General features: G+C 36.2%; 1 protein-coding gene across 1 annotated transcript; it reads right to left on the bottom strand.

The window, feature by feature from the left end:
* Window positions 1-2940: 2940 nt before the first annotated feature.
* Window positions 2941-22729, bottom strand: LOC126965854 (pre-mRNA 3'-end-processing factor FIP1). Its single transcript, XM_050809617.1, has 9 exons — window positions 22502-22729; window positions 20913-21140; window positions 19275-19458; window positions 15339-15482; window positions 11984-12054; window positions 9735-9861; window positions 7414-7679; window positions 5210-5289; window positions 2941-3147 (listed from the first exon to the last, which is right to left on the bottom strand). The coding sequence occupies exons 1-9, from the start codon at window positions 22655-22657 to the stop codon at window positions 3006-3008; spliced, it is 1398 nt and encodes a 465-aa protein (XP_050665574.1). The 5' UTR covers window positions 22658-22729; the 3' UTR covers window positions 2941-3005.
* Window positions 22730-22959: the final 230 nt, after the last annotated feature.

Below are 22959 nucleotides of genomic sequence, written 5' to 3'. Positions count from 1 at the left end.
GGGGATAGGGGAGCCTAGTAGATGAATGGGTCGATCCCGGCAGAAGCGTCTGCGCTTAAAATCAAAACGGACTGCGGAGCTTTTATCCGGGTTGACCTCAATACGCCATTTCCTAAACCAGTCACCTAGCTCATTAACTGAGCGTTGGAGCCTGGAGAGGACTGAAGAAATCTGTTGGGACTGGACGTAGAGAGCGGTATCGTCAGCGAAAAGAGAGAGTTGGACTCCATTTCTAGGGATGGGAATATCGTTGGTATACGATATGTATAGAAGTGGTGAGAGCACTGAGCCCTGTGGTACCCCAGCCGTGAGCAGGCGAGGGGAGGAGAGGACACCTTCGTGTCTGAAACGAAAGGTACGTTTGTGAAGATAAGAAGCTACTATGCGGACTAATCGGGATGGGAGGCCTAGAGCGTGTAGTTTATATATTAGGCCTTCGTGCCAGACTTTGTCAAAAGCCTTGGCGACGTCGAAGAAGACAGCGATTGTCTTCTTACGTTTGGGATAGAACCCGCTGTAGATGTACTCTACAATGCGGTGGACTTGCTGAGGACAAGAGTGTTTAGCACGAAAGCCGAATTGTTGATTGATTTATAGAAAGGTTACACGATATTTATAAAAAAACCTTAAAACTAGTTACCCAATTACAATCGTTACTTAAAAATATTTACAAGTTCAGAAAATACACACCAACACTAAAGCTTACATTTTAACCAATAGTAAAACGTTTCATCAAATAAGAATTGAGAATAATATTATGTGTTCTATCTCGCTCTAAAACTAATGCTATCGCAGTTTGTGTAAACTTGCGTCGAACCTCGATCATACGATGTCAATGAGCATTCCGCACCTACTTTGTCACTCATTGATTAGAATTGCATGAATAGCGATCGACGTCCGAGTCCCGACGCGTCATTCGAGGACGCTCGGCCTTGTTGTGCGGTTTTGTAACGCGGAGCATATGACTGATCACGTGAGTATATATCTGCGGTCGTCGAGAGAAAGTACGATGCTTGAAACTTCACTGAGATGACTACTGGTGATCTGTATGATTCTATGAGTTGATGTACAGCATTATGAAATGGTTCTTATCGGAGCTAATATTACGTTATACAAAATAAAATGTTCTTGTCAGAGCTAATATTACGTTATATAAAATAAAATGTTCTTGTCAGAACGAATCTTTCGGCATACGCTTATTACAGTTATTATGCACGATTACTATTTCTACGATCTATAATGCTACGTTACAAGTTAGATATTAGACATTTGTATTAATTGATATTATTGGTTGTAGGTACAGCTACATACCCATGATTTAACTTAATCAATTAAATCAAATTCGTGTTCTGTCCGTCAAGACCCTTTATCTCAGGAACGCGTTGAAATTGAAACTGCGAAAAAAATAAACTTATACGTTAACGCAACGAAGATACCACTTAAAAAAAGATGACGTTTGCCGCAGCAACGTATACTTCGACACTCTCAAGAAAATCTAAATTTATAGGGTGTAGCTGCTGCCCGCGACGTCACAAGCAGTCCCGATTTCTTATTATTTACTCATGCAAAATGATTTTATTTAGTAGTATTTTCGTATAGCCCAGACATATAGACAGACATCTTTAAAATAACTTTTTGGCTTCCGTGTCGTTTCCGAAAGCAAGTTTTCTTTAAAAAAAATGTAGTCTTTCATTATTACAATTTTATTATTTGTGTCGTTCAGTATAATTTAAATTGTAAATAGTTGATTAAGAAATTATTTCTCAAAAGTTTTTTTTTTTTGGAAAGCCATAACTTCCAAAATTATTTACCAAATTAAGGAATAAAACTTAGAAGTCTTAACACCATTATGACGTTTGCCGCTATTGACGAAAGTGAGATCACTTGGTGTCTATTACAAAAATGCGTTTTTCGTTTTGCAATTGCGTTTGCAACGGTCTTGTTGCGGCGTATGTTAATTTCAAGGGTTGGGAAGGTACCAGAGTGATCGTGTGCTCGGCGTACCTATCACATGAAGCAACAGACCCAACAACAGATTTGTTGAGAGTGGTCGACTATGCACGCCGCAACAACGCCGAACTGATTATCGAGGCCGCGGAACTGCGGAGGCAGTGACGTCACTGAAAGAGGTGAGCAACTTCTTAATTTCTTAGACACTAACTGCTAACTCAAGTACTAAGCTGGGGCAAAAAGCCAACATGCGTTACCAAGAGCAGGAGCAGACTCCACAATTAACCACTGTCAAACACTATATTGTGGAACTACCTTCTAGGGACGACTGGATGAACAACAAAGTCTCGTGGAAGGATGAGAGCCTCTTATGGTACACCGATGTGTCCAAAATGTAAAATGAAGTTGACTGTGGAGTCTATGGAGAACGCCCCAGGTTTAAATCCAGCATAAACCTGGGTAGATTTGCCTACATATTTCAAGCAGAGGTATACGCCATTTTAGAATGCGCGGAAACCAATATCCAAAAACGCTACTTCAAACAAAACATATACATTCACTCTGACAGTCAGGCAGCATTGATGGCTTTAGACGCAGACTTGACGGCGTCATAATTAGTCAAAAATCTGTACCGACTGCCTGAACACATTAGGCACTAAAAATAGAGTGATCCTCAAATGGGGCACAGGGCATGCCGGAATCATAGGCAATGAAAAGGCCGATTAGCTCGCAAGAACTGGGGCTAAAGCTTTTACCGATGAAGATTGAGGCCGATGAAACGCCTCTTCACCACCTCTGCAATTGCGGTCCACTAATGCATAAGCGTAACACGATCCTTGCCGACTATACCCTACTCCCAGATGCTGTTTGCAATACTCGCGTCAAGAAGATACTGCGGTTCGTAAATGCGGTAGGACTAGCCAAATAGCCACCCTCTCTAAATAATAATAATAATTAATATCAAAATTAAATTGTATTAAAAGACACTCACTCTTATAATATTATTTTTATTCAAAATGAATTGTAAGTATATGAACATCTTATTCAGTAATAATCTATTCATCTTTTTCCTTCGGTTCCTTAGACTTGGGCTTAGCACTACGTTCACGGTCGCGCGACCGTTCGCGCGGACGCGGCGACCGTGACCTTGACTTGTGGCGTCGTGACCGCGACCGCGATCTGTCGCGCCGGTACGATCTGGAAACAATTAAAAATTGTAAATTTGTTGTTTATTAAATGAGTATGGAGATACTTATTAAATGATATTTAAATTCAAAATTTTAGGAAAACTTTTAGGTAATTATTTCGGAACGTAGAGACTACGTTACGATAAGTATGCTAAAATTGTTTCGTTATATTTTAAATAATGCTTTTGAGATTGATTTGTCAAAGTGCCGTCGATAAAAGTACAGGTGATTCGTTACTCTGAAGCGAAAATGGAAGTAACTATACAAGAATACACACGAGGTGCGGACTTATACTGCCGCAGAAATATTTAGTGTTCTTGACACTTCTGAACTAGACGAAGGTTAAACACCGATAAAACGAACAATGGGAAAACATGTGACGGTTATTACGAGAGCCGAGAGGAAACTGGGAGAATTAAGCATGTCAGTTCCGAAATCCTGGGGTATTTGACGCTCTCATAATGGAGGACCACGGAGAAATGCGCAACATTTTTAATAAATGGCAACATGATAACAATGTTCAAAGGCCAGTTATGCTTTTCATAGATCATCATAATATTATGTCACATCTTTCTTTCCATTTACGTAAGTTTTGCTCCGATAGTAGCATAATATTGGTCGTTCTTTTTCCTAAGCGCCACATTTACTGCAGTCGTTGGGGGAGGCCTTTGTCCAGCAGTGGGCGTCTTCTGGCTGATGATGATGATGTCAAGAAACATTTTTTTACTATTACGTTTGACGTTTTAGTAATACTTATGTTACACTAATCTATTGCCCTAATTTTGCCGAGGCAGACGCGTACATGCGTTGTTAAGGTAAATGAAATGAAATTTTATTTGCAAGAAACATTGTACTTAAGATGTTAGCATAATATTATTGATAATAAAATATGCTTCGTCAATTGACATGCGAAATATCTCATAAAATTGTCTAATTGTGTTGTACCAACACACAACACTATAAATCTATTTATAAAATTAAAAATTAAAGATATTATAATATAAGACGAAACTAATTTAATAATTCATTTAGTACCTATGTATAATGTCAAAAAATTCATTGTCATAAGGGTATATAATTTTCATATATTATTAACAAATAGACTAATTCATAAAAATAATGCATTTTGTATTGAATAATTTATTTAAACTATTATTTATATTATATTTTTATAGTATATATTATATATGGGTGGTAGTTTTGGACTTTCAAAAGTGATGTCACATCCTATTTTGAATAAAAATATTTGAATTTGATTATAGACATGCTGTAACAATTTCTACTAAAAGATGCAGTTCTACAGAAGGGAATTATGAGTCTATTTGGATACCTTGTGTTTAAAATCTTCTTGCTTTATACCATGCAGTATCGATATTACACGGTGCCAGGAAGTGAGTGTGGGTGCGGCTTAATATACAGAGTGTCCCAAAGTTATGGGACATGAAGGGAAAGTACCTTAAATATCGAAGATAGGCTATTTTACTGAAAGAAGACTTTATGTTATTTTAAAAGTTAGTAATTAGAATTTAATGAGTCCGCTGCCTGTTGATTTTCTTATCACTTTATGGTGAATACTCGATATGATATGGCACAATTCTGTTTGTAACTCTCCCACGTTCTCGTATCGCTTTTTGTATAGCATATCTTTCACATATCCCCAAAAGTAGAAATCTAATGGTGTAAGGTCCGTGGATCTGGCCGTCATCTAATCGGTCCATTCGTACCAATCCAAGTAGGAAAACATTCATTTTACGTTGTTTCTTTCTTTTAAAATACTATGTTAATTAAGAAGAGTTATTAGTTTTTGACCATTCCTTCGATTGGCATCATAAAAGTAGGGGTGTTTTTTTTTACATTTAAGTCAGTTCGATTCCCAGACGAGGCAAGTAATTTTTAGAAAAATCTTTGAATGCAGAATTACTAACTTTTAAAAATAACTTAAAGTCTTCTTTCAGTAAAATAGCCTGTCTTCGATATTTAAGGTACTTTCCCTTCATGTCCCTAACTTTGGGACAGCCTGTATAATATGAGAAAATACTTAAGTCCCTAATGTAATACAACAATTAACATACTTCTCACGTGATCGATCCGGCTTTATCGAGCGCGACCTCTCCCGGTCTCTATCTCTCTCCCGATCTCGTTCCCGCTCCTCCTGTAACACACAGATACAATTATATTCAATGAACATAATATTGCACTTCCTACGATGTAAATACATTGAAGATTTGTATGGACAAAGGTCTCCCCCAATCGGTCCTTGTATTTAATATTTTATCGTTTTTGTATTTAATATAATACCTATAATACAGTATAATATAACATAAAGTAGCCTTAGATCAATTATACTTCTAGACCAGGGATTCCCAAAGTGGTCAAAGTGGAAACCAATATTGACCCCTTGTGTTTCCTAGGGGTCGACATAAACGAAAACTGATTTTGGGAGTCGACGAGGTCTAAAAATCGACCCCTATTAAATTAACACAAGTTCTTATTTAAAACTTTCAAGATAGGTAGGTAGGTACTGTATTGTTTATGTTGTGTTACGTGTACTAAGAATAATTAATATTATTGTAGGAAATAGCATTGTTGTAGTAATGTAGTCTCAAGTTCGTCTTCATATCCAATTGGTACCTTAGTACCTAGGTATTTTGTATCAATAAGAAAAAACTAAAGATATTTATAATAGTCATTATTCAAGCATTATTCATAATAGTCTGCTAACTTAAGAATTGCTAATTCTCACTCTGTCTTCTTCTATTGAATGTCAGAATGAAATATAACACTCTGTAGCAGCTGTTTTAAGTTAGCGAACCATTATGAATAGGGGGGTTGATCTTAAAAGTAGGTAATTTGGCCATGGGGGTCTGAGGTAACAGTTCGCAAGTGTAAGACGTAGCTTGTCACGCACACTAAAGTTATAAACCTTGCCTGCTTTCATCGATTGTCTAGTAGCAAGGGGCTCTATCTAGACGTATAAATTATCTAAGAACGCTACATACAAACAGATATATTAATTCCAAAATTCACGATAAGCTCGCCCCAGGTATTCGTATCACCTGGTGATATGTGATACAATCACCTATCGCGTAATTCCTGTGTTGTCGCGTTTGGACTAGCCTTAAAGGCTACAAGACAAACAAAGGCCTAAAGACTACAATCGACAAAATGGATTCATGACTAACTTTGCTGATAATTCTTTTAAAATCATAAAAACAGTTATATATATTTGCACAAAGATTATGTGACAACTGTCAGTGTCTAATAAAATAATAACAATTACTTAGGAAATGTACGTTCAAGCGAATTTCGACCTACTTGTTTATTACGACTTTAGGAGAATGACATTAAGGTGGGTCACGATTCAATTTTGTCGATAGTACTTATTTTGAAAGCAACCAGGTCTTGAAACGCGCAAAACATAAATCCACAGTTTGGCTATGGGGGAAATCCTAACTGAAAACCGCAGGGTTAGAGGAACGCTACATATTAAGGACGCGTTTACGAATCCGACAGAAATATGATATTTTTCGGTAGAGTTTGTGATGAAATTAAACTAAGTCTAACAAAACTAAAAATTGCCACAAATAGATTACTTCTTTATCTCCAATTAGCGGGAAATGTTTGCTTTGAAATTTTGATATTTTATGTCGTGAAAACGATTATCCGTTACCTCTTCACACAAAATTGACGAAATGGGGCTTCATTCAGGATCAGTTTTCTGATACCACTTACACAATTTTGGCTCATGCCCTCCAGTAAAATTGAATAACATTGAAATACCTCAGTGCGAAGAAGTGCGATATTTGGGTATACTCATGGACAGAAGACTGACACGGAATTGAGCTATAGGGAAACTGCATCAAATTCAAACCTGGAAATTCTCCAATGCTTTCAGTCTAAAATGCTACGGATCATAACAAATTCACCTTGGTATATCATCAACATCCAACTTCACCGCGACCTGAAAGTACCAATGGTCAAACAAGAGATACTTAATAAACTCAAGTTTTACGCAAAACGTATTAAAGCCCACCCAAACGCACTCGCCTGCAATCTGATGTGTAGAAGTTCTTTCAACAGACTCAAGAGAAAAGCCCCTCAAGACTTCAATAGCCTTGTGCTCTACTTTAATGTTACATAGGCTAACTTGTGGTATAGTAGGGAGAATAGATTAGAAGCACACTTTGTCGTTCTGCTATCAGACTGCGAATGATATGTCCTTATGTATGTGTATAAAACAACGTTGACATAAAATGTATCGTGTACTTCACGTTACCTCGTCCCTCCTGTCCCGCTCCCGGCGGTCCCTCTCGTCCCTCTCCCGCAGCCGGTCTCTGTCCCGCTCGCGGTCCCTGTCGCGGTCGTGCGGCGGCGGCGCGTGCCGGTAGGGGAAGGGCGGGGGGCCGGTGGGAGGTGCGCCCATGTGGGGCGGGCCCATCATGGGCGGCATGCCCATGGGCGGGCCCATGGGAGGCGGCCCCATGGGACCTGGAGTCAGCTCCTTGATCTCCGTGGGCGCCCAGCCGCTCTGCTCGGGAGGGCCTGTAGTCACATAATCAAATATAACAAGCAAGTCTGCCCATAATGTTATTCTTAAAAACATCGATGTTTCGACATTTTACATAATGTTTTTTTGAGATTAATATCACTCACAATAATGGAATAGGTGTTTAAAGAGAATTAAAGTGATTGTCTTGCACAAAGTGGATATGATGCCGTCGCATCGTTTCAAGATACATCGAAAGCTAGCTGGTATCAATAAACGAACATACGATAACTATATTCTTATATATGTAGTAGATAATTATTAAATAAACTTTACTATAGAAAGTGTTAACGTCTGTCAAACTAGACTAGTAACTAGTCTGCCTACTAAACTTTTTAATCCGGAGACTAAAGAGGTGATGCTAGTGCGCGCCTTACTAGATTCAGGCAGTCAGTCATCATTTATTACGGAATCTAAGAAGCAAAAATTATCTCTAAAGGTGCATCCTACATCAATCAATGGTATCACAGTAAGCAAAAGCTGTGTCGTGCAATTACAGTCCCCATATTCAAATTATAAACGCAAGGTCTCTTGTTTGGTATTAGATAGTTTAATTGGGAAAATTGCCAAAGTATTCCTTAGATATAAAAAATCGTAATATACCAGTGGCTTTACAGTTAGCCGACCCTAATTTTAACCAGCCCGCAGCTATTGACATGGTGCTCAGAGATGTGTTCTGGGATGTCATAGCAATAATCTTTAGGCAAATGTAACCCAAAATTACATAACACGAGGTTTGGTTGGTTAATCGGTGGCTGCATGAATAAGCGAAATTTACATACTAATAAATATAAAACTTAATAGTCCTAAATTATTAAAAGAAAATAAAGCCAATTAATTTTGCTCGTTTTAAGAAATTAAGTAAGTTGCAAAGAACAATTGTTATTTTTAATTTATTTTTACTCCTTCGAATGCACCTCACTTTGGCGGTATTTGGGAGGCCTGAGTTAAGTCCGCGAAATTTCATATAAAACGTGTAATGGGTAATTCTCATCTGACGTTTGAGGAAATAACAACTTTGTTTGCACGAGGGCACTTTTTAATTGGAAGACCCCTAAATGCATTGCCTTCACCTTCCTTGGACAACAAAAATGAGAGCAGCTTCAACCGCTATGACCGCTTGGAACACATACGTCAACATTTTTGGAAGAGGTGGCAGAGAGAGTACATCTCTGAGCTTTAACTACGGACAAAGTGGAAAGGAAATACTACTCGTATCAAAATGGCGATTTGGTCCTGATTAGCGATGGCTCGGCGCCTCCATCCATGCTGGATTGATGGCCGAATACCTAAATTATATCCAGGATCTGACAACATAGTCACTTGTACTTACTTAGATACTCTGTGGTAATCATAAGTATTGTAATGTGAAATGTTGTTACTCTTTGTTATATATTCGTACCAACTGTCGAGATCAAACTATCCAGGTCAATTAAAATACTTGTTTTAATTAATTAATTGATTTCATTATGTTCACGACGAGATAGAACGTATACTAAATTATAACAGTATTCAAATTAATTATTATTAACTTATTAAGTTTGAGAAACAGAACGCATTTTTAGTTGCGTAACAGCTATGGGTGACAGCAGACAGTGTACAATACGGGAACTTTAAAACAGCTGTTGTGATGATGCAAGGAATCCCCTTTTTGTCGCTTATAGCCCGAGTTTTTCCTAAGTCTATCCTTTCAGTCCTCGGCCGTCCTTATTGCGGTCGTCAGAGGTAGGCCAGTGATCTGGTCCGACCAGCGGCTGTGTGCCGCGCGGTCTTTTGCCTTCCACGTTGCCTACATCAGTTTGTATAAATTACTGGGAAGGCGCCGGGCAGTATGGCCAAAATACCCCAAGATCTTTTGATATTGATTGTGGATAATCTCGTGCCAATGTGATATACTTGTTTGTTCTCCCAGCCGTCCACGATATGAGAAGCATCCTTCTCCAACACCACATCTCAAATGCGTCAATCTTTATCCTCTCTGCCACTCTGATCGTCCTCGCTTCAGAGCCAGAGAGTAAGGAGCAGATATAAATAAATAGCGGTGTATATACCCCAGGAGGGCTCCTGGTAGGGCACATGCGGCGGCTGGTAGTAGTCGGCGTGCGGCGGGAAGTACTCCGGCGGCCCGTCCCTCATGTGTCCCGGCCGCCCGTACTCGCGCCGCTCCGCTGTCATCACCTGCGACACAACACCGTTTGTTGAAGTGATAACTTCTTTAGCCACATTGGACACATTTTAGTAATAGAAAATCATTTGGGTTCGCATCACCGACATGCTCATGACTGGCGCACGTGATTTATAAATAATAAAAAAAAAGTATAAATATATGTACATAGTTAGATACTTTTGGCTGGGTGCAATCTCGTAAGCGAAATGCTTATAGCAATATATCTGTAGCTATACAGCTGACGTATTGTCCAACGTTAGTGCTGTGTATATCTTATAAGTGAAATTAATAATTTAATTGTTTTTAAACATTATGAAACTTTAAATTTTAATAGTAAAAGTTCTCAGTTTTCACTTTTAAATGTACGTCAGGATGTAATAAAAAGGAGCTACGACACAAGTACCAAAAATAAAAGAGCATGATAGGTTTGATGCTAAATAAAGCTGAATCTCTGCCTAAGCTCTGGGAGACAGTCGCGACTGCATGTATGTATGTTTTTACCATAGACTTAGTATTATACTACCGATTAGACAACCTGACAGTCCCATAATGTGAGACCAATTAGTATTTGTCAATGTGAGCGTTAGCGAGTGTTAAAGACTTGTTTTTTTTTTATGGAATAGGAGGACAAACGAGCGTACGGGTCACCTGGTGTTATGTGATCACCGCCGCCCACATTCTCTTGCAACACCAGAGGAATCACAAGAGCGTTGCCGGCCTTTAAGGAAGGTGTACGCGCTTTTTGAAGTTACTCATGTCGTATCGTCCCGGAAACACCGCACAATGTACTTAGATTATAATGGGGCTGACATGTACATACGTATAAAAGCCCCTGAATCAATAAAGAAAAAAAAAAGTATAAGATAATTTACTTGACACTGTTCGAAATCATTTGAGATTAATCCTTAGGGGTACATACTTATATTCATTAGTGACTGAGCGTTCTTGTAGAGAGTCAGTGTCATGATAACAAGTCATACACTGTGTGTTACTAGTGATTTATATTATCGTGCGTATAGTGTGTGACGATCCATTGTTACTTTATTCAGTCTATCTCTTACTTGAGATAAAAATCATAACTATCGCTGACTTTTCTGTCCCAATAAACTTATCGACGGTAACTCACCTTATCTGTACAGCCTGTCTGTCAATGGGACGACGTATAGCTTACCAGCGATAGAAGTTTGTATGGAAATTGCAATTCACGCGTCTTAGTCTGGCCATAAAAACTGTTACAATTAAAAATAAACAAATATTTTTTTGTTTATATTTGAATTTGGAATCTGTCTCTTGCTCTAAACGCCATGATAATTCGGAATTCCTAAAACAATCCGTACTATTAGCAGTGACGAATTTTCCCATGGAAAGAGTGTGTGCCTCTATTGATATCTGGCCTCAACGTTTTAAGGACTGTATTGCAGCCAATAGAGACCACTTCGGATAAGCTTATAATATTTTAAATTGTTTTATATTTATGTATTTAACTAATACACTGTAAAAGTAATAAATGTTATGTGTAATTTTTTTTTCTTTGTTTCAGTATTTATGGCAAGACCACCTAGTCTTATATAAAAGTACTCTATTAATGTTATAGATAAAGTACTCCTCCCGAAACAGTGAGAGAGTTTTAGAGTAGTGTAACCCTAGTGACAATGCTTCCCCGGCCCAATACTTCATACTATACAGTTATTTCTATGGCAAAATCTTGGAACAACTCTCCACTCTACACCAGCAATCTAGGAAGATGGGACAGATTGTCCCATGTACGGATATTATGGAATTATAATAGTGGGAGGCTCCTTTGCACCGGATGCCGGCTAGATTATGGGTAGGTACTACATTGGCGCCTATTTCTGCCGTGAAGCAGTAATGTGAAAGCAATATTGTGTTTCGGTCTGAAGGGCGACGTAGCTAGTGAAATTACTGGGCAAATGAGACTTGACATCTTATGTTTCAAGGTGGCGAGCGCAGTTGTAGTGCCGCTCAGAATTTTTGGGTTTTTCAATCATCTTGAGCGGCACTGCATTGTAATGGGCAGGGCGTATTAGTTACCATCGGCTGAACGTCTTGCTCATCTTGTCCCTTATTTTCATAATCTTTTTAAAAATAGGTTGACAAAGAGTGTAATTATACCTGTATAGTATTTTCTCTGGCCTGGTAATTATTTTGCATTCCTTGCTGTTGGTCGTCATGCCTCATGGGAGCTGTAAAGTTTAAACATAACTATAAGTGGTCTTTATAAAAAAAAAATATTTAATTGATTAAATGATTAAAAATTTAGGCGCGCTGTGAACTTTATATTGCAGATATTGTTGAGATTGAGCTGTCACGCTGATTTGGGTAACATCTGACTCAATTAAAGGATCAGTCAAAGCAAAATTACTGTGTAATTCTTACACAATTATACTCCTGTATGTAGTATTAAATTCTGCCTACTTCCTTACAATACTAACGTCACAATAACACCATGCTATTGGTCAAATAGTCGAACATTGTTTCTCGCGCTTGAGTTCTCATTGTTTTTCTTTTAAATAGGTACAGTTATATAGCATGGGAAGATAAATTATTTATAAGTAGTATGTATGAAGGTATATTGTCATAGCCGTGATATTAAAATTTCACTAGTGATATTATAATTAAAGAGTAGATTGTCAATTGACTTAATTTTATATTTAAATTTTTCTTCAAAATATATAATATGTCCTTTAATATTTTGTAAGTTGATAATACAATTAATAATATTAAACAATTCGCCTGAGTGTGCTGGCGAACCACAATATATATATATATACGAGGGCGGCACTGAAAATTTCGGGAATCAAGGAAGTGACACAACATTACTATTTAAAAATGTATTTATTGCTTTTCGAAGTATTCTCCGCGAAATTTGGCACATTTTTCTATACGATGGTGGTTCCATCGTATAGAAAAATGTGCCATTCATTGAAGCAACCATTCCATTCGGAAGTTGGGGTCTCCAAAATGGCCGTTTTGTAGGCGTCCACAGCTTCTTCAGGTGGTCAAAATCTCTGACTACGCAATTTATTTTATTTTAGGGAAAGTTTAGAAATCATTAGGGCTTAGGTTGGGGCTGTACGACGGATGGTCTAATAATTTATAAATTTTAATGTTTTCTTGCTCTAAAAACTCTTTTATTCTGTGCGCGGTGTGAGAACTCGCATTGTCGTTGTCGCATCGGGAAAACAATTTTTTTACACCTAATTGTTCATGCAAGATTATTTGTATTTGACTTATGCCAATGTCTAAGGTTGCCTGAATTTCGCGGTATGTCACATGTCGATCTTCCTCAATCAGCTTACGCACAGCATCAACGTTTTCTTTGGTGACTACAGTTTTTGGACGACCTTGACGGGGATCATCACTGAGCTTGACACGTCTACGTTGAAATTCAGCAAACCAGCGATAATTTGTGGTTTTGGATGGGGCTTCATCACCAAATGCAGAAATCATCCGGTCAACACACTGTTTTTGTGTTAAACCACTTCGAAAGTCGTAATAAATCATCGCTCTAGAATTTTCTCGAGTCAATTCCATTTTCTCAACGACTAAACAAGTTTGAAAAGACCTTGTGACAAGACCGAGAATCTTTTTTTAAATAAATAAATGGTATTCGATTTTTAAAACTAAGGAGTTTTCAACTAAAAAGATTTTAATATGACAGGAACAGTGGAAATATTCCATTCCCGATACTTTTAGTGCAGCCCTCGTATATACAGGGTGTCCCAAAGTTATGGGACATGAAGGGAAAGTACCCTAAATATCGAATATGGGCTATTTTACTGAAAGAAGACTTTGTTATTTTTAAAAGTTAGTACTTCTACATTCAAAGATTTTCTAAAAATTACTTGCCTCGTCTGGGATTCGAACCGACTGAAATGTAAAAAAAAACTACTACTACTTTTATGATGCCAATCGAAAGAATGGCCAAAACTAATAACTCTTCTTAAGTAACATAGTATTTTAAAAGAAAAAAACAACGTAAAATGAACGTTTTTCTATTTCGATTGGTACGAATGGACCGATTAGATGGCCGGCCAGATCCTCGGACCTTACACCATTAGATTTCTTCTTTTGGTCATACGTGAAAGATATGCTATACAAAAAGCAATACGCGAACGTGGGCGAGTTACAAACAGAATTGTGCCATATCATATCGAGTATTCACCATAAAATGATAAGAAAATCAACAGGCAGCGGACTCATTAAAAGATTGGCGATTTGCGTAAGACAAGAGGGATCACATTTTGAGCATTTAATTAATTAATTTACAAAAAAATACCCACTTAATTGACTACTTTCTTTTAAAATACTATGTTACTTAAGAAGAGTTATTAGTTTTTGGCCATTCTTTCGATTGGCATCATAAGAGTAGGGGTGTTTTTTTTTAATTTAAGTCGGTTCGATTCCCAGACGAGGCAATTAATTTTTAGAAAATCTTTGAATGCAGAATTACTAACTTTTAAAAATAACATAAAGTCTTCTTTCAGTAAAATAGCCTATATTCGATATTTAAGGTACTTTTCCTTCATGTCCCATAACTTTGCGGCAGCCTGTATATATCACGGTACACTTAACGAAGAAATCACTACGATCACACGACGGAAAATCAACAGGAATTCTAGGATTTCCTTAATTTATAATTACTTGTAATTATTGCGGTGCTGACTTTTCGCGTGCGGTTACTTGACGGAATGTGTGTAACGCCATACGACCATAGATGTCGCGGTTTGCGGTTTATTCTTAACTTGTACCGACTAAGTTGCTAGGATAAAGGTGTAAGGGGTTATGGAAAAGGTTAGCTAAAAGGTAAGCTAGTATACTAATATACCTACTGCTCTTATCTATAGGTACATACCATTTGGTGCGACAGGAGGTGCGCATGGAACTATATTTTAAATAAATTAATATACATATTGTCATCCTCAAAATTATCTTTCAAATTTTTAATGAAACAATGAAAACAGTTTAACAGAATCCGATCATTTCAAAGTACTAATTACCAATAGGAAATGTAGGTTGGATATTTTCATACATTCTTCAAAGAAAAAGAAATATAAATTATATAATTATTTGGTGCCACAGTAAAATGATAACGACAATATTCTTTATAGTTTGAAAATTATTTTTTTTTCGTTGAGGTATTTGAGCCCAAAACGAATGGTCACATTTATACTAATTGGGAATGTGTCTTGGAAGGTAATTAGTAAAAGCATACTCACTCAGGTATTTTGATTTTAGTGAGTCGGATAAATAAATGGATATCAAATCTTTTTAAAATTATAATCTTTGATTTAAAAAAAAAGGATTATCACACTGGTGAAACATCTGATGGCATATAATCCCCATTGCCTATTCCCCCATACATCACCCTAGTACCTAATATACATAGTGATACACAGTGATGTAACTACGCAATACACAGGTTGATCATAAATATTGTGAAGTTAGTATAATAAGAAATAGAAACCTGGTGGCCTTCTCATATCGGGCATGGGAGCCCTCATTGGAGGTCCAACTGGCAACCCGACACCAGCCTCGTTCACGCGCATTCTTCTCTGTCTGTCGCAGTAGGCACTCCAAGTAACTTCATTGAAGCCATAGTTGAAGTAGTCTGTTAACATAAGGAGTACATATATAGATTCTTCATGACATGAAGGCAACAATAGACAATTAGATAATTCCGAACATGCATCAAACAAAGGTTAAGGTTGGTCTTATTGTGTATGTATTTATACTCATATTTTTGGCCCCAAATTGGAAGACAAAGATCTCCTGAAAGAGATCAATACATCGTTGGTACAAACTGTACTAACGTATTGTATAACGATCTGGGGTGGGGCCACTAAAATAAAATTCCTTGAACTTGAACGAACACAACGTAATCTTATTAAGACAATGTACTTCAAAAAACGCAGTTTCCCCACGGATAGCTTATATAAAGAAACTAAAAAACCTACGATTAGAAAATTATATCTTTTTTTTATGGAATAGACAAACGAGCGTACCTGTTGTTAAGTGATCACCGCCGCCCACAATCTCTTGCAACACCAGAGGAATCACAGGAGCGTTTAAGGAAGGTGTACGCGCTTTTTTTGAAGGTACCCATGTCGTATCGTCCCGTGGAAGAAAGCTCCTTGAAAACCGCACTGTGGAGGACCGCCACACATCCAGATGGTGGGGATGATATCTTAACTTGTGGCGTGTCGTGCGAAGGTGGAATTCGGCGGCACGAATCAGATTAAAGAGCTCTTCGCAACACTCCCCGTGATAAATGCGGTAGAAGACACACAATGAAGCGACGTCTCTACGCAACGCCAAGTGATCCAGCCGTTCACAGAGCACTGGGTCCCCGACAAGTCGAGCTGCTCTGCGTTGCACGCGGTCAAATGGATCGAGCTGATACTGCGGTGCGCCAGACCAGAGATGACAGCAATACTCCATGTGCGGCCGGACCTGCGCTTTGTAGAGAGCTAGAATGTGGGCCGGCTTGAAGTATTGCCGTGCTCTATTAATGACGCCCAGTTTGTTTGAAGCCAATTTGGCTTTGCCCTCCAGATGGCCACGAAATTGGCAATCGCTCGAGATTTCGAGACCCAGTATTCCGATACTAGGCGAGGCTTTAAGGGAAGTGTTGTCAATAATATTACAAACACTATTACAAGAAAGCATAAATCCCTCGCTTATGACCCTAAAATCCTGCAAAAAAGACATTGTGGCAGTAGTTCCTAAGTCAAACTCAACTTTTGCTGATAGACAGTTCATTAAGCGCTCTGCCAAATTATATAATTTAATAAATAAAGAATTACAGATCTATTCAAAAAAATATATGAATGTAAAAAACTTACTTCTAACTGGCTAGAACCCAAATCCTATGACTGGGCAGAACAGTTGCTGAGTAGCTAGTTGTGTATGCTACAAGTATATATATATATATATATATATATATATATATATATATATATATATATGTGTGTGTGTGTGTCATTTCCCTTCCTTCCCCCTACTTCTGATCATGTCTATTTTATATATAGTAGTAACGTAAAGTATAATGGTAGAACTTTCATAAATAGTTTTAAAGTACATATTATTTCATTTGTGTAATTTGCGTAGTAAAAAAAAGGTATTTTTATTAGTTAACTTTTAAATGTATAAATAATTTTTAAGTATAATATAATTTTTTTTTGTTATAAATAAAGGTTAAAGAGCGGTGACTCCCAACACAGGCGATAAGCTTAACGGGAGACACCTGCCCCTAGTTTTTAAGTACTTTTTGTTAAAGAAATAAACAATTTATTATTATTATAAGATGTGTGCAAAAACGAAATTTTATAAATGTTAATAATAGCACACTTATTATGCATTATCATTTATAAATTTCCAAAGGTTATTAAGGTAAAATATTAATATTAAATAATTAATAATAAATTATTACATAAAACTACTTAATTATTATTAATACTCTTTAGATTTATATAATTCGTTATTACTTTATAGTTGACAAACAATGTCATAAAAAAAATTTTTATGCATGTCTGATTGTCTGTAAGTAGAAACCCAATTATCACTTTTTTTTTAAGTATGTTATAGTGGAACGTATGTTGTAGTTTTTGTAGGTAATCTATATATATATATAAAAATGAATTGCTGTTCGTTAGTCTCGCTAAAACTCGAGAACGGCTTGACCGATTTGGTTAATTTTGGTCTTGAATTATTTGTGGAAGTCCAGGGAAGGTAAAAGGTGAATAAATATGAAAGTGTTCGGAATTAAATAAAAACAACAATTTTGTTTTTCCTTTGATGTGTCCCCCGTCGGATATTTGTTTCCTATGGACATATTTTCTATGAGAAAATTTATTGACGCACGGTTTGACAGTTCTGCTGTGAAACAATTTCATTACGACAACAGGGTGCATATTTTACGACATAATTCTTGATGATATGAAATATTATTGACAAATTAATAAAAAACATTATTTTATTTATTATATACAGAACAACGTCTGTCGGGTCAACTAGTCTATATATATATAAAAATGAATTGCTGTTCGTTAGTCTCGCTAAAACTCGAGAACGGCTGGACCGATTTGGCTAATTTTGGTCTTGAATTATTTGTGGAAGTCCAGAGAAGGTTTAAAAGGTGAATAAATAGAAAAATACTGCTAAATTAAATAAAAACAACAAATTTGTTTTTCCTTTGATGTGTCCATACATAATTTCTATGAGAGAATTTATTGACACACGGTTTGACAGTTCTGCTGTGAAACAATTTCATTACGACAGCAGGGTGCATATTTTACGAACTAATATTTGATGTTATGATATATTATTGACAAATTCATATAAAAACATTATTTTATTTATTATATACAGAACAACGTCTGTCGGGTCAGCTAGTCTTAAATAAATTAATTAATTAATTAAGTGCATATAATTGAACTATTTGCTATATTGACTTATAATAATAATAATTTATACTCTCAAGTGTTTAATATATTGTAGAAAGTGAAAGGAGGAGAGGGTGGAGGTATAAGAGGCAATGTCTCCCCGGCATCTGCGGAATTCTGCTTCAATCGTTGACGAGTTAGGGCGTTACTCTGTCCAATTTTTGTCGAATATTAATTTGTCATTATTCTAAGAAGCTTAACTGTATTTAACACAAATGGTAGACTATAAAATTATAAGATGGGACCTAAAATTCTGATCCACATTGCAACTGTGCTCGTCACTTTCAGACATAAAATATTAAATCATTCGCCCAGTAATTTCACTAGCTTTGGCGCCCATCCAAACACAATAATATGAGGATTATTGCTTCACTGCAGAAAAAGGCGCCACTGTTGTATAGAGCCATCTAGACATTATCTGGTGCAAAGAAGCCTAACAGAAGCTATTGAGAATTTAGAATATTGAGCCTAGGTCGGTTGTTATTTAGTCTATAACAACAGCATAGCAAAAAAGAACTCTATTATGATTTTAACCTAACAATCACATAATTACTGTTTACATTTGTGTTTCTTTTCCTTAACACAACAAATCCTGAAATTTAGTACACAACTTGTCAGGGGTATACCTCTACATGTAACTCGATTTTCACCCGACACATACTAATGTGTTTCTGGCATTCAAATTCATAAGTGTGATTATTTAGAGACATATGATGTATGAAAAGGTGAGCATCAATCATCATCATCAGTTGACCTGTATTTAAACTTGTTTATCTTATTCTCCCATTAAAAAGTTTCTCGAAAAATTGGAAAACAAACTTAATGTAGACAAAGTTGTGGGAATTTTTTTATGTTATCTCAATAATTAATAAGCATTACCCATGCCATATTTATTAATGTCCTTAGGTAACACTTTTTGAGCAAACACAATCTTAAAAATCAAAATAAATTAAGAATACCTGATATATCAGCCCCAGGCTTGTTCCATGGTTTGTCTTCAATGGTATCAATATTAAATTCAAGAGCCGGGACTCCATTGATACTTCCAGGCCCTTCTAAATCCTCTAGAGTAACTTTCCCTCCTGCAGTAGGCCCTAATCGAGACTTATCAGCAGCGCCAGATGCCACTAGGCCAACACCTCTCTAAAAATTGAAACACACAGCATTGGAATAGACAAGCCACAAACAAACAGAATGATTACAGAAATGAGAATAGCTTTCAACGCAATAAAGAAAGGATTCAAAATTATTTAACAATCTCCATGTGATTTACTAACAACATATACTATAAAATAAAGTCACACATTCTCACTACACACTAATTTCTAATTGTCCAAGTTTTTTATTTTGGCGGTGGTGGCTAAGAAGTTGACGGCCAAAGCTATTCACAGAAATGAGAATAGCTTTCAACGCAATAAAGAAAGGATTCAAAATTATTTAACAATCTTCATGTGATTTACTAACAACATATACTATAAAATAAAGTCACACATTCTCACTACACACTAATTTCTAATTGTCCAAGTATTTTATTTTGGCGGTGGTGGCTAAGAAGTTGACGGCCAAAGCTAAAATGAATGAATTTGGCGCATTTTATTGGCCAATGTTCTGGGAAGTTTTTAAAAATAGTTAGAAGCCATAGGCTCTCCATTTTTTTTTTTTTTTGATACCTTGAAAATTTTCATGAATTTAGCTGGAGTAGTTATCTTGAACTTAAGACTCAATTCTTAACTAGTCCGCATTGTCTAAACTATTCACAGTTTCATATGTGGTTATTGCAACTGTAGTTAATAATTATCAACAATAAAATTAACTAAAAGTGTTCAAAAAAATTAGAAAAAGTCCTAAACCACAATTAGGTGAAAAAAGGTGGATAAAAGGGGAAAAAAATTATTATCTCCTAAACTACCCAAAATCGTAAAACATACATAGGGGGGATTCGGATACTCATCACCATGAGGCTTTCAAATTTTAGCTTTGGACATCAACTTCACGGTCACCCTGTATAATGTAACTATCTGGAATCAGTAGATTATATTATGTGCAGGTGGTATAAGGGGATGAGATATGCAGAGGCCCTTTTCCAGCGAGAAGAACTCTTTCATTAAGTTTTCTCTATTTGTCTAGTTCAAAGAATACATGCTCTTTTAAGTCATTTTGGCTGGTTAGATAAAAGGAACTCATGAGCAAGATTGTTCATGTGGACTTATAAACGAGTTCTATATTTTTCTTGATTGCTGTGTTTCATGCTTGACCAGAGGAATGTTTGTGCACTGGTGGACCTCATTGTTGGTTATGAACCATGGCACCTTTGGAGTATCTCAATATTGGAATGACTTGCTGTACAATTTTCCAAGTTGTTGTAACTTATTTCTTATGATTATGATATATAAATCCAATCAAAAATATTTTATTTCATAGGTTTCATTCGGAAGGCAGATTTCCCCTGGAGGGCAAACAAGCAAATAAACCCTTAAGGTTGCTCTTTTGAAAACAGATTATAAATAGTTAAGTTAAGTAGCTCTACCCATATGTTTATTTAATGTTGCCACTGTAGAGTCACAGTGTATAGTAGGGTATAAAACAACTATGTTAACCTTTATATTTAGACTGGCATAGGCTTGTGGACCAGATTTAATCTCTCCAATAGTAACTTTGATATCATCACTATCATCAGAGTCTGAATCTCCATCATCCTGACTGGCTGCATCACCATTTTCCTGATTCTGGTCTTTTTCAACCTCCTCAAAATGTTCATCATTGAAATGGGAGTCCTCATTATTTCCCTCATTCTCATCAGCTTCTTTTTCTTCAGCATCTTCATTCTGTAAATAATAATAAAAAAATCATTTAATTTGACCATATGATCATATATTTTAGTAAGGAAAACACAAACTAGAAGTAATGTTAGTAAGCTTTAACCACTATCTAATCATATAATTATATCTAAAAAAGGTTGCTTAGTCATTTGATAGATCATATGACAATGGTTCAATTAAACATGTCAGCAAATGCCCCCAGGATGCCATTGCACAGCCTGCACCCTGAGCATCAGAGATGTGCACCATTTGCGCATGGTGGTGTATGCACATCCATGAAGATACCGGAAGACAGACACAAACAATAATAAAATTTATTAATGTAACTGTGGCCATCAGTAACATAAGCAGCTATATATATATATATAAGAAGGTAAATGTACAGCTGCCAATGTAACAACTATCAAGACTTGTGTGTATGCATGTTTATTTAAAAAAAAATAGCTTACTAAGCCAATAAAAATAATGATAATAATAATAATAATAAATGAAAATAGGAAAATTTTCAGCTAAGAATTACAGGTTGGGTAAAGCATGATGCAAATTTTATGTAGAAAACATTAAAACTATAAATTTGTAGTATATAGTCGAATTCTAATAGCTGATAGCTGAGATAAGCTGGCAATTCTATTGTATCCAAATGTGATTGGTATTGAGTGTAAATTCGGCTATGTTTTGTCTTTAATCAATTTGATGGTGTTTCACCTCTACACTAGGCATCCTCGGGAGATGTTGAAATCTTCCCAAATTCTGGCACGAGACTGAGAGTCAGTCAGTTGAGTATGTCTCATGTAGAGGCCAAATAGGTGTTGAATTGATTAAAGACCAAAACTTAGCGGAATTAACACTCAATAATAAGCACAATATTTGTATAATTATGGATTTTCGCCTGATTCAATCAATTTTCTTAAATCTTCTGTAATGATAATGCAAGATAGTGTAGGTGATGGTGATCATTTAACATCTTAGTCCGGGTCCCCCAATGAATGAGACAAAATGATACTTACACCTTTCCTGGTTGCACAACCCGCAAAACCGGAACATTAAACTAATCCAATAACATTTTCTATGTAATCCCTAGCTAATTAGCAAAACTTGTCAATTATTTAGAACAGTGCAGCATCAATTTATAACAATATAAATCTTTGTGATTGTAGTCAACACAAAACAACATATCACTACTACTATAACATTGATAAAATTAGTTATTTTTTTCTTGTAATGAATAATTAAAAAATAAATATAATTTATTTTTTCTTAATTCTATAATAATTGCGAATATGTCTTGCAAGTGTAATAATTAAGAAAGTAAATTAAAATGTTTGTTTAAAAACTTATAGGTTACCAAATTCAATCTAATAACATACCTCTTCTTCAGCGGTAGGAATCTCCGATGTTTGTGTTTTTTCAGTAGTGTTAGTCGCTTCATTTAGTTCAGGATTTGATTCACCATATAACCAACTATCATCATTTTCATCATTCGCCGCCGTTTCAACAGCAGCCTCTGCCTCTGCCTCTGCCATTTTTATCTAAAGATAAAAACACTAAACAATACAATAAATATTATAGGTACACGATACAACACTCAACAGACAAGTACAGTGAATCAACATGTCAATTGACATTTGACACCTGGCCTGAATGACGTTTGTACAGTGTACAGTGTGTAAAAAAGATTTTGTTTCCATTTCACTTTTTCATACCTACGAAAACGAATAATATTTTTATTTTTTAATATCATAAGCATGTATTACATAGATGGTTTTACGAAGTAACTTGTAGTTGTCATTTGATTTATATTCAAACGTAACATTAATAAAAAGTT

This window comes from Leptidea sinapis, chromosome 9 (genome assembly GCF_905404315.1).
Source record: "Leptidea sinapis chromosome 9, ilLepSina1.1, whole genome shotgun sequence".
Classification (NCBI taxonomy): Eukaryota; Metazoa; Arthropoda; class Insecta; order Lepidoptera; family Pieridae; genus Leptidea; species Leptidea sinapis.
This window is presented reverse-complemented; position numbering and strand designations above follow the sequence as displayed.

Coding starts and splice junctions, on each gene's coding strand:
- LOC126965854 (XM_050809617.1), bottom strand. CDS start 22,657: ATGGCAGAGGCAGAGGCAGAGGCTGCTGTTGAAACGGCGGCGAATGAT. Junction 9,862..11,983: donor CCAGAGAAAATACTATACAG/GTATAATTACAC, acceptor GTTGTGTCGCAG/GTGATGACAGCGGAGCGGCG. Junction 7,680..9,734: donor CTACCAGGAGCCCTCCTGGG/GTATATACACCG, acceptor ATGTGACTACAG/GCCCTCCCGAGCAGAGCGGC.